We start from the raw sequence: 14,746 nt of genomic DNA, 5'->3' as shown, positions 1-14,746 counted from the left end.
TCCATTTTCCCCAGTGCACCATAAATCACATGCCTGTCCCTACAGCCTCTGTGCCCCCAGAAGGAGAGCACAGACTGTTCCGCTCACTGATGCACCCAAGGCTGTAACGGACCAGCCTTGGTGCACCCTCCAGTCTCACAGAACAAACGGCAGCTGCCGTAACCAGCGCCCAGTGGACCCCAGAGGTGGGCAGCCCTTTGGGTAGCTGCCACGGGAGCCAACCCTCACAGGTGTCCCTCGTGCCCAGACTCATGGTGGACACTCGCCCTCCCCCAAGCGCTGACCGCCACCACTGGCGTCCACAGCTCAGATACCCATTCCAGCACAACACAGACCTTCAAACTCAGAAGGTCTGGGGAACTTTCCAGAACACCACAGACCTGGATCTATGTAGCAAGGCTCCTCGCACTGGTTATGGGAACAGATCTCAGATCAGAGGCACAAATGTGTCTCACCACTGCTTCCATGGCCCGGCTGGCACCCCCGCAGGTGCACCTCCACCCACTTCACGGGACAGGGTCCACTGGGGGCTGAGGGAAAGAACAACACCCCAACACCATGTGACCACCAAGCCCCTGTACCCACCTCCATGTGCATGCACACACACAGGCCCACACACGTGCACATACACAAACACACACACCTACACGCACACACGTGTACAAGCATGCACGAGTCCCATACACAGACCCACGTGTGCATAAATGCAACATGCAGACCCACGCATGTGCCTACGCAAACACGCCCACATCCGTAGACCCACGTGTGCACATACGCAAACACGCACACACGTGCACACGCACAAACACATGCACTCGGCGGGGGTACTTATTCAAGAGGGCCTGCCCCCTGAGACCGTCCGGGAACCCAGCAGGTGCACGGAGGAAGTGTGAGCAAGCATGCGGCCACGCGGTCAACGCGGTGAGCTTCCCTCTGTGCTCCTCTGCCACTGAACACGGAGTCTGGTACACAGAACACACGTGTGGGGACCGCGGGCATGACGGGCGCCCTGTGTCAGCGTGACGCCTCCCTCCCTTCCTGAAACCCCGCATCCTTGCCCAGCAGAACAAACCTGGAAGCCATGCTGTCCTCGCTCCCTGACCGCACTGTTCGCAGTACCCCTGCCCAACCCGTCAGCAGCCACACACCAAAAGAAACGTAGCTTGAGGTCTGGGGTCACAGCCTCGGAGCGCAGCCCGCTGCCCGACGGCCAGCCTGCCACACGCCTGGCAGAGCACGGGCAACGCTCCCCAAGGCCATCCGGGTCAGTGCCTCTGGGAAGCACAGGGTGGGGAAGAAACCCCTGGGTGCCCAACAGGAGCTGAGCCACAGAGCGGAAGCCACCAATGGGACAAGGAGGCTGGAGAGTCTCAGCCACGGACGGGAACACAGGGCAACCGATCCGGTCAACCTTCCAAGGGCTGAGCCCCCGAACCTCCGTGGGGGCCCACGGCCTGTGGCCGTGCCTCATACGCACACCCGCCTGCTCTAGGACCTCAGTCCCCTCTCAAGGCCCAGGAGGGGCTCCACCCAGGCCCAGCAGTCACATGGGTTCCCTGAAGTTGGTAAAAACCCCACACTTGAAACTTAGAAAAGCATCCCACTCCTCGCCACCTCCCCTCTGAGATATTTTCACCAAGAAACACAACACAGGCGGACACAGAATCTATCCTTCCCACTTGCAATCTCTAATCACAGGAAAATGCAGGACAAATGTCCTCAACAAGGCACAGGACCCCAGGCAAGACAAACCTGTCATTCCAGAACACACCCCCACGTCAGGAGCAGAGGGTGGGGAGGGTCCAAGGCGGAAGCTGATGCTAATGCTGGCCTCCACTTCCTGTGCTGACCTCCCTCTGCCCCAGCCTCTACAAAGCACCCCCCGGGAGAAGGGCCTGGTCCCCCGGCTCTAAAGCACCAGCCACAGGCCTGTCGGAGGGGCAGAGCCGGGGGGCATCGCAGCAGGGCAGCTAGGGTCAGTGCTTGGCTTCCTCCAGCCTCCGCACTGACAGCTTGAAGCTGTGGGGACCTCCCACGGCCAGAAGACAGGACCTGGCTTCAGAGTGCACTTGACGACCCCGTGTCTGCCCGGGGTGTGTGGAGCAGCAGCCCGGGGGGCGTTCAGGCTCCTTCCAGCTCTGGGTCACAGTTCACTAGCCCTCACCAAGGCAGGGCAGACCCTGCCAGGCCAGGTGGGCCTGCTGAGGACAGGGCCGCTCCTCCCGGCCTGCAGTCACTCTCCACACACCCTGGGCCCTCAACCTATAGGCCTTCTCTCCCCAGACAGCCCAGGACTTCCAGAAACACCTCAGGAGGATCTCCCCAGCCTTGCTTCCCCACCACCAGGAGGCCCACCCAGAAAGCCAGGAATTTCCCTGGGGCATTGGCCAGAGTGCCAGCAAGCCTGGGACAGGGCCAGATGTGGCCACTGCTGGGACCTTGGGGTGCGCACCCCGCACCTGACCTGCACAGTGGGCCTTCGGGAGGGGCTCAGGCCTGGCCTTCCAGGCTCACAAAGGACCCTCCCTGACAAGCAGAGTGCAGCTGCCTCCCCAGCCCCCTTTTCACACCAGTGACGCAGTGCCAGTCAGACGGCACCTCTGAGCACCAACGGCACTGTGGGACCTTATGTGAAACATGGAAGCCTGCCATAGCAGAGTCCCCGAAAGATAAGCGCAGGGACACGCACAGGACGCTACCCTCTTTCCCAGGGAAAAGGAAGAGTGTAGAGCACAAAACGTCAAAGACCCAGTGACTTCTGTGCGGGCTCAGCTCGGGATCACAAGCGCAGCTCCGAGGCAGGCTTTGCGAGAAGGTGAGCGCGAAGCCCACGACCGCATCTGCCCGCACTCCGGAGTCAGAGATCCCGCGAGGCAACGAGATTCCAGGCGAGCCCTTGGCAGGAAGGGAAGGAGATGAAAGCTGAGAGAGTGGGCAGCAGTCAGTGAGGGCGGGCGGGGGCTCAGGACCCCGGCCCCCCACCAGCCCAGATGGGCACTACGCCCAGCCCTCCTGGCAGCCGCAGGGCCTGGCTCTGAGCCCATGGGCCCAACAGCACCACGCAGAGCTTCTAAACGGAGGGACAAGGAAACGAGCAGGAAGAAAATTACCCCACCTTCAAAACAAGACACACTCCAACTCTGGAAGGAAAGGACCGCAGTCCGCCCAAGAAGGGGCCAGCGGATGGGCTGCAGGACACGCAGGCAGGGCTGCAGAGAATCCTCTGGAAACGTGAGGCACTGCTGGTGGCCGCTGGGACACGGCTCTACCCAGGAGGACGATGCCAGAGCTCAAAACCAGGGAGAGGCTGCGCACAGGCTGCCTTCACCTGCCACCTGCTCGCGAGCCCTCAAGCCAGGCAGCGGCCACCACCTGTCCCAGGCCCTAGGACACACACAGGAAAGCTGGACAGGGGCCTCACCCCACGGGGGGAAGGGACACCTAAGGAGGGGGTGCACCTGACGGTGGCTGCTGCTAGAAGGTGCCTGGCCTTACCACGGGGTCTGGGCCACCGGGAGCACGGAGCCTCTGCCCAAAGACAGTGGACTGTTCTCAGAGGACCCCAATTCTAGAGCAGAGCTACTGGGGGTGACCCACTCATCACCCCGGGGGGAACCTGGGGTATGGAGCCTGGAGAACAGAGGGAGCAGGCCTGGGAGATGCCCCGGAGAGAAAGTGAAAGCACTAGACACCTCCTGAGCCCAGAAACAAAGAGGGTCCAGAGGACCCCTCCGCCACACCACAGCTCTGCTGAGATGGGGCGGCCCCTCCCCCAGCCCCGCCGGGCCGGCCTACCTTCCTGCGGATGACCCCACAAAAGCGCGGGTTTGTGGGCAGTCAGGAGGCCCACAGTGCTGGGCTCTCGGCCGGGCTTATCGGACCGGAGGCCCTTTGCCCCAGCGCGCAAGAGCAGAGCAAAGGCAACAGGAAGGAAGCAGGAAGGCGCTCCGGCGGCCCTAACGGGTCTCGCCCGGGACCTGGGGGGCCTGGACGTTCTCACGGAGGGGGGAGGCCCCTCCCCGTTTCCATAACTACCCCGGGCGTCCCACCCCGAGTGCGAGAAAGAAGGTGCTTCTAGTGTCCCGGGAGGGTGGGCCAGGCATGGAACAGCAAAGCTCAGCCCCCACCCCTGGGAGCCCTGCGCCCCCGCGATAAGCCCGGTGAGGGGGCTCTGCAGGCAGGAGGGGTGCCGGGGGCTAAGAGGGGGGTCGTGGGAGGTAGACGTGGTGGGGAGGGAGAGGGACCGTTGGGGGGACCCCCGAGGGAAGCGGTGGGGGAGAGGGGGTGGAAAGCAGCCTTCCTCGGGGTAACGTCCCTGCGTCCTCCTCCTCCAGACCCCTCCCGGGTTCCGGGGCCGCCCCTCCTCCCGGCCGTCCCCGGGCCCCGCGCAGCCCGGCTCCGCCTTTGTCCGGCGGGCAGGTGCGGCCGCGCTCACCCGGGCTCTGACAGTCGGGCTCGCCCTCGGGGGGGCCCGGCGCCTCGGTCCCCTCGGTCCCCTCGGCCGCCTCGGCCGCCTCGTCCTGGCCGCCGTCCGCCCTAGCCTCCACCGGCACCACAGTGAAGTTGGTGGGCATGGCGCTCCGCTCTCGGCTCCGGCCGGCACTCCGACCCGCGCTCCGCCGACTCGCCGCGGGACTTGGGCGCAGGGGCGGGGTCCGCGCGCTCCGCCCCCGGCTCGGCTCGCCCCGCCCCCTGGCCACGTGACCTCACCTGCTGTCCCCTTGGCCTCCGGAAAAGTTTGCGCGCGGCGGGGCGGGGCGCCTTCCGCAGAGGTCCCCTCCCCGACCGCCCGCGCTTCCAGGGTGCCCCCTCCCTCTGCATCACCCCGCCCAGAGCAGGCCCTTGCCCGCCCTATCCTCCCCGCCACTGTGCCCCCAGCTGGCCTCCGCCCGCAGGGTCCCCGCACAAGCAGTGTGGAGCCCTCGAGGACAGAGCAATACCCCCCCCCCAATCCACCAGACCAAGCGGGGATCTGGTCTCCCCTCTCCATCCCTGCCTGGCTCAGGCGCCCCCAGCGCAGGTGTTTCCAACCAGACGGAGCCATGCTCAGCAGGGGCTGGGCGTGGGGAGTGGAGACCACTGTGGGGGAGGCTGTCGGGGCTGCTGGGGGGCTCTGTCCTCAAGGGACATAACCCAGACAAGTTACCAAGGGTCTGAGACAGGTCCTGGCCTACAGAGGACCCCAGGCCTTTCCCCTCCGCTCAAGGGAGTGCTTCCAGTCTCTGTGCCAAGGAGCCCTCCCTTTCCTTCGTCTGGGCCCGGCTGGGGCAGCCAGGGAAGGGAAGGGAGGCCAGGTGAGGGGGGGCTCCGGACTCCAGTCAGGTACCCCCCAGGACGCCACTGGCCTGCATCTTCCAGGACCTGGAGCTCTCCTGAACAAAGGACACGTGAAAAGGAGGCAACAACAAAATGCCCATCAAAGTGAAAATAAGTTCTGGCATCCAAGTCCTGATGGCGTCCAGGTGCACTGAGCCCAAGGGAGGTCCTGTTTCACGGCCGGAGAGCAGAATCACAGGAGGGCGAGCAAGCGCACCACGCACTCAGGATCACCAGGAGGGGCCGAGCACCCCTGAAACATGTGGTTCTCTCTGGTCTTGGCATTACGAAGGTATGCATTTTCTCTGCACTTTTTCATATTAACAACAAACAATATAAAACCAAACTCAGAAAGTCCATTCCCAATTAAAGACAAAAGAAGTCGGTCAGGTGGCCCGGGTTCCAACCCTCTGCCCCAGGCTCCCGGCCCCACCCAGCACCAGCACCAGCTTCCCCAGGTGGCCTGGGCCAGCCAGGGCCAGCTGGCTGCCCGGGACTGCTCTCGTGTACACTCACGCCCCAGCTTCCACAGAGAGATACGGAGTCCCGTGGCAGGGGTCAGGAGTGTCAGATGGCGGAGCTGCCTTCCTGGGGCAGCAACAAGAAAGGTGGGGAGAAGGCCACCCCCCCCCCCCCAAGTAGAGAAGAGTTTCCAGATGTCCTTCTCAGGGAAGGGCCGCCTTTGTGGAAAGAGTCTGGGCATCGCTCAGCAAAACTGCAGAGTGTGTGTGGTGCGGAGGGTAGGAGTGTGGAAACGGAGGCTTGCACGGCCCTGACCAAGCCCCTGCACTCAGCACTGGTCACCAAAGCTGTGGCCCCTGGGGTGCGGGGAGCTCTGGAGCAAGAGGGCTGCCAGCCTCCCTCCAGACCAAGTGGTGTCTGACCACAAGTGATCCCAGGAGCTCACCAGTTGGGCCCACACCTTCACTCTACAGATGAGGAACTGAGGTCCAGAGGTAAAGGGCCATTCACAGGGGCTGGGGGGTGACTCTCTTCTCGCTTCGTTTTCAGAGGCTATGGCTGACCCTCCAACTTTCCCGGCCCGAGAGTTCAGCTTGTCTTTCCAGGCTGGCAGCGTGCTGTCCAGGATCCACCAGGGAGGATGCGTGGGGGACGGGGTGCCAACCGCCCCGGGTCCAGGGCAGAGACCAGCCCTGGCAAACCAAGACCAGCTCTCCCAGGAAGTTGGCACCTTTAGGCTGGAAGAGCCTGGCACCCACATGGGTGCCCACCCCTGTGGACCCGGGGCCAGTCCTGAGGAAAAGGCCAGCTCCTGCCACAAAGGGAGAAGACCCTCCACAACGCTACTGGACTGAGAGCCAAGCCCACCCGGAGGGCAGGAGTGCAGGGAGAAGGGAGAGGGGGGATGTGGGGGGCGAAGAAGGTAGGAGGGGAGGAGGAGGAGGAAGCAGGAGGAAAGAGGGGCGACAGAAGGAACCTGAGCAGCTCAAGAGGGAGGCGGAGGGGAGGGAGGCCCCTTTACTTAAAGCCGAAGTTCCTTCTGCAGAGCAAACAGTGTGGTGAGCCGTCCCTGCCAGGGGGCAGTGTGAGGACAGCAGGGGACAGAAGTCTGAGAGGGGAGAGGTCACTTCAGGAGCCTTTCCAGGCTCTGTGGCAACTGGACTCTGCTGGCTGGCAGGGCGGGGAGAACGTTCTCTGAGGGGTCCACCCAAGGCCCAAGTCTGCCCCTCCCCTCCTGCCGGGGCTCAGGAAGGGGGCTGCCGCAGTGGTCCCCCGCAGGGCACAGTGGGGCGGCAGGCCAGACCGGGCACCCCCCCCTCGCCCCGCCCCCGGCTCTCTGCTGGAGCCCTCGGCCCCAGGCGCACACCCTGTGACCACTGGCGTCTGGGTGGCTTCCCGGCTCATAAGCCCTGCAGCCTGCCCTGGGGACACAAGTCCGGCTCTGAGCAGGGCGGGGCGGGCTCTCTGCCCTGAGCACTGAACCGGTTCTGGGGTTCTGCAAACAATGGCCTGACTCTCATTGTCACCTGAGGACACAGAAGCAAGAACGGCTGTAAAGAACACTATGGGACCATGGGATCGTCGTAGGGGTTGTGTGACTGCTCTCATGCTAGTCTTGCACTTTCTGTGCGTCGGAAATCTTTCAAAATAAGGTAATTTTATAGCTCTCGTAAAACCTCCTGGTTTTGAAGGGACATGGCCATCTCTTAAAAACACCGTCCTCTGCATGACCTCCAGTGCCCCCTGGCAGCTGTCCGCAGCTCAGGACGTCCTGTGGGGGACTGTGGGGCACATCCGCGGAGGCAGTGCTGAAGGAGGGCCTGGAGCCTGGAATCGGAAGCTGGGAAGGTGGGATCCCATCTCCAGAGCTCCTGGGAGACCTTGCTGGGCTTTGTTTTCTGAGATAAGCAAGTAACGTTAAGAGACCGGAAGTTAGAAAGCATACAGGACTTGAGTGCTAAATAGGGTTTATAATGCTCTAGCGCGGACGGAGTCCACTTCAGCCAAACCCCCCAGGGACCCCACGGTGGCTGGTGGCTGGCAGGGGACTTTCATACCATGCCCACAGTTCTCTTCTCCCACCAGGGAGCTGGTGGGAATCCTGTGCCCCTGCTCCCACCTGTCAGGACACTGATTACAGAAGAAACGCTTCCTTTCGCCGTTCTTTGGCGCTTGAGACGCCGGAATACCGCTTTGCCCTCACACCCTGTTCTGGGTCCACAGGTCACTTCTTTTCAAATAAATCTTGGTGGAAATTCGAGAAGCCCATTGCCACGCAGGTGGGGTCTGAAAGCATGTCTGCAACCGAACCGAGATGCTGGCTCCTGATGGTGGCTGCCACCTTCTCCCCAAGCCCCTCCCGGGGCCTGGACACAGGGCACTCTCGCCCCTAGGCCAGGACCATGCACCGGCAGGGACCCTTCTGCCCCCCACACCCACATGGCACTGCCCAGACCCCTGAGGGCCATCTGCTTGGTGCGGCAGGTATCTCAAACCCCTTCAGAAATGTCTGAAGCCACGGAGCCTCAGCGTGACCTCTGCATCCATTCCTGCCCATCTCACCACGATGAGTGTCCTGGGGCCCACGCGGGCCAGTGCCCCGGCTTCAGCCCCTCCCACAGGAGCTGGGGTCACGGGTGGTGGTGAGGAGCCCCAGAAACTGTCAGGCAACAGGGCTTCTCGCCAGGACATCCCTTGTCCACCCAGGCCCTGTTCCCTGGGCTCCTCCACCCACACTCCTGGCCCGGGCCCCGGCCCCGTGGCTCCTGCGTAGGCAGGGCAGGCCCCACCCTTCTCCAGAGGCTGTCAAGGAGCCAGGCGCAAGCCAGGGGGGCCCGTTCCCCTGGACTTCCCGCGAATGGGAAGGTAGGGACAGGAGCATCCAGCTTTGGGCCTTGGTGCCCCTGACCTCCCTTCAGGCCCAAATGCCTCATTGTCCTCCCACCCCCAGGGTCTAGCAGGCCGTTCCCAGACACCGTCCCTCCGAAGGCCTCACATGTGACTCCCAGGTTCCAGTGCATATGACTGACGTCCACTCAGGATCTTTCTGCAGACAGGGCTGGCCAGGCTTCACCCCTCAGCCTGCCATGGAGCCCCTGGCAGGCTTGCAGGACACGCCATGGGGCCCCCACACTGGGCTGGGCCTGCGTGTGAGGGGACACCGTCAGGGAGGCCCCGAGCTTGCGGGAGCACAGCCTAATGTCAAGCTCCTTGAGACAGATTCACACTAAAAATGGTGGCTGTGGCGTCCCCTCGTGGCCTCGAAGGCACTCTTCCTGAAAGAGAAAGTGTCTAAGTGGACTCCGGTCCTCACATAGCTCCATCCAGAATGGAGAAGTCGCCCCAGGGCACCAAGACAGCTGTCATCCACGCGGCCGGCCAGGCATGTCCGGATTCTACAAGGAGCCCGCAGATCAGTAAGGAGAAGACAGCAGCAGGACAGAGGACTGCCACGGCCACGTGTAAGGACGCCAGCCCACGGCCACAGACCAGGCCGAGCACAGGCGTGGATAGCGTGCAGCCACGTTGGGAGACCCACACTCGTCTTGGCCAGGAGCCCCAATCCCCCTCCCCGCAGGGAGTTACAGGGACCAAGGACCCACATTGGGCCGCTCCGAGCAGTGCATTCGTGTTGGCCACACTGGAGACGGCCCACAAGCCCATGGACACAACGGGCAGAGGGACGGGGGTGTCCATGAGGTGCCAACCACGGACACGGCTGGCCAGTCCCTCACCGTGTGGGTGAGAGGAGGCCGTGTGACCCTGGCTGCCTGCAGCTCGGGGCGGACAGGGCCAGTCCAGCCCAGACGTCAGGACGGGGAGCACAGAACTCACCAGTGTAGCCCATGATCGCACCTCACTGCGGGCCACGCCTCGTGGGAGAGAGAAAGCGTAGCACCCGCCCAATGCCCGGGGATGCAGCTCGGCTGCAGGAGAGAAGGGGACACAAGCACAGGAGCCCCAGGCCCCCGACACACCTTCTCCCTGCCCGAACCCCTCGTTTCCCAGGCAGGGGGCCACCTGGGCCGCCCTCTCCCAAGCTCTGCCTACCAGGCCACCTAACTCTTTGTTAAATCACAAGGACACCTCGGAAGAACTCCACCTGGCCCAACGCGGTCCCGAGGCTCGGAGATCCCAGGTGGCCTTCCCGCTGGTGGGTGGGTGATGGGCTGTCGGCCCCGTGGTATTTGGCCCTGACGGAGGCCTGCACCCGGGCCAACGCGAGAGACCGAGCGCCTGCATCTGCTCCCTCAAGGCCCTTCGAGCCTCGTGGGGCAAGGGAGGCCAACGTCCAGGCCCCTTTGCTCATTTCCCTCATCCTCACCCCAAGCCCCAGGTGGGGACTATCCCAGCACTCACCATATATCAGGCACTACTCGGGGTCTTTTTCTGTGTGGCCCCAACTAGTCATGAAGAAAGAAAAAAACAACCACCTGTAGGCACAATAGTGACTCCATCCTGTGGGTCCCGGGGAAGGCACGTGGCGTGCGGGACCTCACCCAGCACAGGCAGGGCTGGGACGGGAGGCGCGGCAAAAGCCAGGTGTGTCCACGGTCCTGCAGGGGTGAGTGCAGGCCCAGATGGAGCTCTGCCTTCCCTGGGACCGAGCCCACCGCCCACCCACACGAGCCTAGGCCCCGAGGTGGGGAGCCCCAGATGCCTGGACACAGGCCACCCTCAGGAGTCGGGCGGGCTCTCCCAGGAAAGGGCAGCTGGCCTCGTCCTGTGGCCGTCAGGAGGCGGTGTCCCGACGGGCGGGGCGATGGTAGGGGTCATGTGACCCCCAGGGCAGGTCAGTGCCTCACTGACCAGTTCTCCCACAGGCTCAGCTCCATCCCCGAGGATCACTGTGCCAGGCACTGTGGCCATCCTTGGACACACAGAGTGGGGCAAAGTGGGTCCCACATCCCAGGCTTTGTCTGGCGCAGAAGGCCAGGTCCTCAGGCCTGAGGAGGGAGGTGGACTATGGATAGTGCTTCGAGGGGTGGGCCCTTGGGAGAAGGAGGCCCTGGCCATGGCCCTGCAGGGCTGCCAGCTTGGGGGCCAGGCCCGAGCAGAGCCGACGTCAGGTGTCACCCCCCGACCAGACTGTGGCATAGGAGCTGGACAGGAGGCCACCAGGAATGCAGGGAAGTGGGTGGATGGGGCACGCCAGGTCCTAGAGGACAGCTGCCTTCCTCTGGGGCCAGCATCTGCTCCAGGCGTCTTGGCTGGGCACTCAGGGGTCTGTTGCCTGGACCCTCCTCCCAGGGAGGCCAAGTATGGCCCTGGAAGCCACTGCACAGCCACCCCAAGAGGACTGGCTATTGGAGCCGGCCTGGGCCAGCCGCAGCGGGAACCCGGCCGCCCCCACCGCCAGCCCATTTGTCTTTGGGCTCGCTGTTCTGGGGGAGTGCCAAACTGCCCCGGGGTCTCCAGGCCCCAAAGCAAGACTGCTTTGCCACACCAGCTTCGCCCTCAGGCCCACAGTGATGGCACCCCTTCCTGCGAGCTTGTCCCTCCCGCGGCTCCCGAGGGGTTTTGGGGAAGGCCAAGGGTGGGGCACTGCGGCCTCGGGCCTGGGCGTGTCTGCGCCGTCCTTCGGCTGTTGTCTGTGGGAGACCGTGGTGACCCCCGTGGTCCCCAAGTCCTGTGGGGGATGGTCACTGGGTCATCCTAGAGTCCCTGAGACCACACCAGCGTCCCCTCTGAGGACGGGACCCCACTCACAGGGCTGTGGTGATGACGGGGTGCGGTATTCTTGGGAGGGGGGCAGCTTTGAAACCCGACAAGCATTGGGATCTCAGACAATGTAGTCAGTGGGGGTGAAAGCCATCGGCCACCGCGCTGTGACCGTGTGTGGGACGCGCAGGCCTGCCCTCGCGGCTGCTCTGAGTCCTGGCACACGGGGCTGCTGGGCCTCCTGCACCCAACCCCAGGTATTCGACAAAAATGTCGACTCGTTTTGATTTTTCTTTCCCTTGCCAAAAAATCAATTTTGTTTAATTGTGGTAAAACACACAGAATATTAAACAGACTGTTTCAACCATATCGAACTGAGTAGCTCAGTGGCATTAAGGATGCTCACGAGTGTTGGCACACCTGAGGCGGCGGCTGGATGGCGTGGCTCTGATGCCCCAAAGAGGAAATGGGACCTGCGAACAGCCGGGCGGCCTTCCCGAACGAGCCAGCCGCTCACACTATGGCCGATGAGATCATCTCCTGGCTTCGTCGCCTCTGAAACCCGTCTCTCGCTCCTGGGGAGGTTCCTAACCGCGTCTGCCCAATCAAGGTCTGCTCAGATGAACCCTTGAAAAAATAACTGTAATGTGCCTCGGTTTACCTTTTAACACATTATTGTGCAAACCATCACCACCGGCTGTCCCCAGAACGCTGTCCATCTTGCAAGACGGAAGCTCTGTCCCCAGGGAACACCCGCCCCGGCCCCCAGGCCCTGGAAACCACGTCCTCCTTTCTGCCTCTGAACGCGGTGACTGCAGTGTTTGTCCCATTGACCGCCAGTCTTGCTGAGGTCCGTCCACGCTGGAGCAGGTGTCCGTTTCCTTCCTTCTGAAGGCTGAACAACACTCCAGCGTGCGGACAGACGTTTTGTTTGTCCACTCGTCCGTCGATGGGCACTGGGGTTGTCTGCACCTTTCGGCTACCGTGAGTAACACCTGCTTCAATCAATGATCCCCCACCCCCCGCGTGGGGTGAGGTGGAGGAATTTCCAGGGACTGTACGCAAGGAAGAGACAAAAGCGTCGGAAGTCTGTCGTGGTGGCTGTAAGGCACCAGGCACCCACAGGGCCTCTGGGAGGAGACAGGACGGAAGGAGACTCTCCCTGTACCTTCTGGTTGGGTGGTGAGAGCCAGCGTTGCCGAGACAAAAATACTTCACCATCATTTCAATTAAACAGCTGCTGTCCAGAGATAAGCAGGTCACACTCAGGCGCCCGGGGCAGTGATTTCTATCCTATTATTATCCACAGCACAGATAAGGTGACCAACGGCTTCTCTCAAGGTCACACTTACCAGCCCAGGAAGGTGGGGACCTGCCCAGGGCTTCTGGATTCCGTCTGGGTCAGGGTTGGGGGCCTGCTCAGACGCCAGCCCCTAGGAGGGGGGAGGGCTCCCGCCGCGTCCTGTACCTCTGGGTGGGCCCCTGGCACCCTCGGGACGACATCGGCTGCCGCTCGCCTGGCAGCTGACTCTGGAATCGAGGCAGAAGGACCCTCCATGTTAATGAATAAAGCCTCCCCGTCAGCATGCCCCATGCCCCCAGCACGGCAAGGCCACAAGGCAAAGACCGAGGCCTGAGCAGAGGCCGCCCCCACCATGGCCTGAGAGAGCCGAGGGCCCTTGGAGCCCCAGCAGTCAGTTGTGCTGGACGGTTTCCAGCTGGGGGGGCCCCAAGCTGACATGGCCAACTCCACTCGGCAGCCTGAACCAAAACCCTTCTTCTACTCCACCAGGAGGAGAGGGAAAGGGCGGTGTGTGAGCCATATCTGAGTTAGATAACCATCTCCGGGCTCAAGTACCTCGGCCAAACATTAAATATTTGGCTCGGTTGCAGGAGAGCTGACCGAGGAAAGCGCTAGCGAGCCGGCTGCGGTCTATAGAGAACGACTTTTTGTGTAAATACCGCAAGTCATTAATTTCTATTTTCTCGGGGCAATGAGTTAAAAATACATTTTAAAAATAAGCTTGATTGCTGCCGAAGTACTCCAAGGTCACTTGGGCCTTGCAGCTCCAACCTGGGAGTCTGTCTGCCCTGACGGCAGCCAGGCCCTCCCAGAGGCAGCCGTCACAGGCCAAACACATGTCCAAGTGTGATGAGCACGGAGAAAAGTGGTAAAACGCACGTTGGCTAAGAGCGTCTGGTCGCCACTCTCTGCTTCCAGGGAGAAAGGACACGCACATGAAAAGAGCAGAACCAGGAAAATCTGCCACTCGGGTAAACCGCGCGAGGAAAACGGCTGCCCACCCAGATGTCCACGCCCGCAAACACAGTCCCTAAACACCGGCGACATCATGGCATTTCCAGGACACAAAACCTCTCCCCAAGCTGAAGGCCAACGGCTCCGGGCAGAAGCCCGGGGACGCAGAATCAGCAGGAGGGTGAGGAAGTTGGCGTGGAGTCAGGACGCGCACAGCAGCGGCCACGTGGTGTGGCGCTCTCATGCACAAACGCGAAATCCAGGTATTGAACGCAGCGCGCGGGCAACGCGGGCCCGAGAGGCTTCCTGGCTGCCACGCTCACTCACACAGACCCCAGCGAGCCAACACACCGCGGCAAGAAACAGGGAGCCCGTGCAGGGAGAACACAGAGCACTGAGAATACAGGCTCCATACCAAAGAAGGCACGGGGGCAGGAGCCCGCTCTGACTCACCGGGCGAGCACGCCCCAGACGAGACCTTCTAAGGGCATGTGCTCCGCGCCATCGCCCGGGACGGCAGAGGCGGACAGAACGTCCACGCTAATGGGCTTCAGACTCGCCTCTCAGGAACTGATAGAACAAGTGGACGAGGAGAAAAAAACCAGTGGAGATAAAGGAGCTGAGCACCCCACGTGTAAGGAGGTTGACCTAACGACCGGCGCTGGAGGCGCTCGGCCGCCAAGCACACACCGTGGCCGCGCTCCGCACTAAGCCAACCACGGTCCACTTCCAAGCTGGGGACGTGGCCTTACTCAGACCCTGGTCTTTGCAGAAGTGAGCGAGTTAAGGCAAGGTCACACTGGGTATGCGGGCACCGAGCCAGGACAGCTGGCCGTGTTGAAAGGAGAGAGGGACGGTTGACGACGCAGAGGGGACACAGAGGCGGGCTCTCGGCCGCCCAGCCAGGAGCCACCGGAAGCTGGAGGGATCCGGGCGAGACCCCCGGGAGCTCCTAGAGGGAGCGCCCGCCCCTCGACCCAGGCCCTGTCGCTTCTGGAAGGTCAGAGAGACCTGCTGTTGTCAGAAGCCACGGCCCCAGGTCATAGCTGC

General features: G+C 62.6%; 1 protein-coding gene across 3 annotated transcripts in view; it reads right to left on the bottom strand.

The window, feature by feature from the left end:
- SLC12A7 (solute carrier family 12 member 7) overlaps positions 1–14,746 on the bottom strand; it is a 71,686-nt gene that overhangs the window by 37,336 nt on the left and 19,604 nt on the right. The window contains exon 1 of one of the 3 annotated variants that reach the window (XM_045808008.2): positions 4,436–4,798. The exons of the other annotated variants lie outside the window; for them this stretch is intronic. Within the exon in view, the coding sequence (XP_045663964.2) occupies positions 4,436–4,574 (139 nt within the window). The 5' untranslated portion in view covers positions 4,575–4,798. Of the gene's footprint in view, positions 1–4,435; positions 4,799–14,746 lie in introns of those variants that run through there. 3 annotated transcript variants of the gene reach the window in all.

Source organism: Ursus americanus, chromosome 15 (assembly GCF_024610735.1).
Source record: "Ursus americanus isolate L20-20 chromosome 15, mUrsAme1.1.p, whole genome shotgun sequence".
Lineage (NCBI taxonomy): Eukaryota > Metazoa > Chordata > Mammalia > Carnivora > Ursidae > Ursus > Ursus americanus.
Note: the sequence above shows the minus strand (reverse complement) of the source record. Positions and strands in the feature narration are given on the sequence as shown.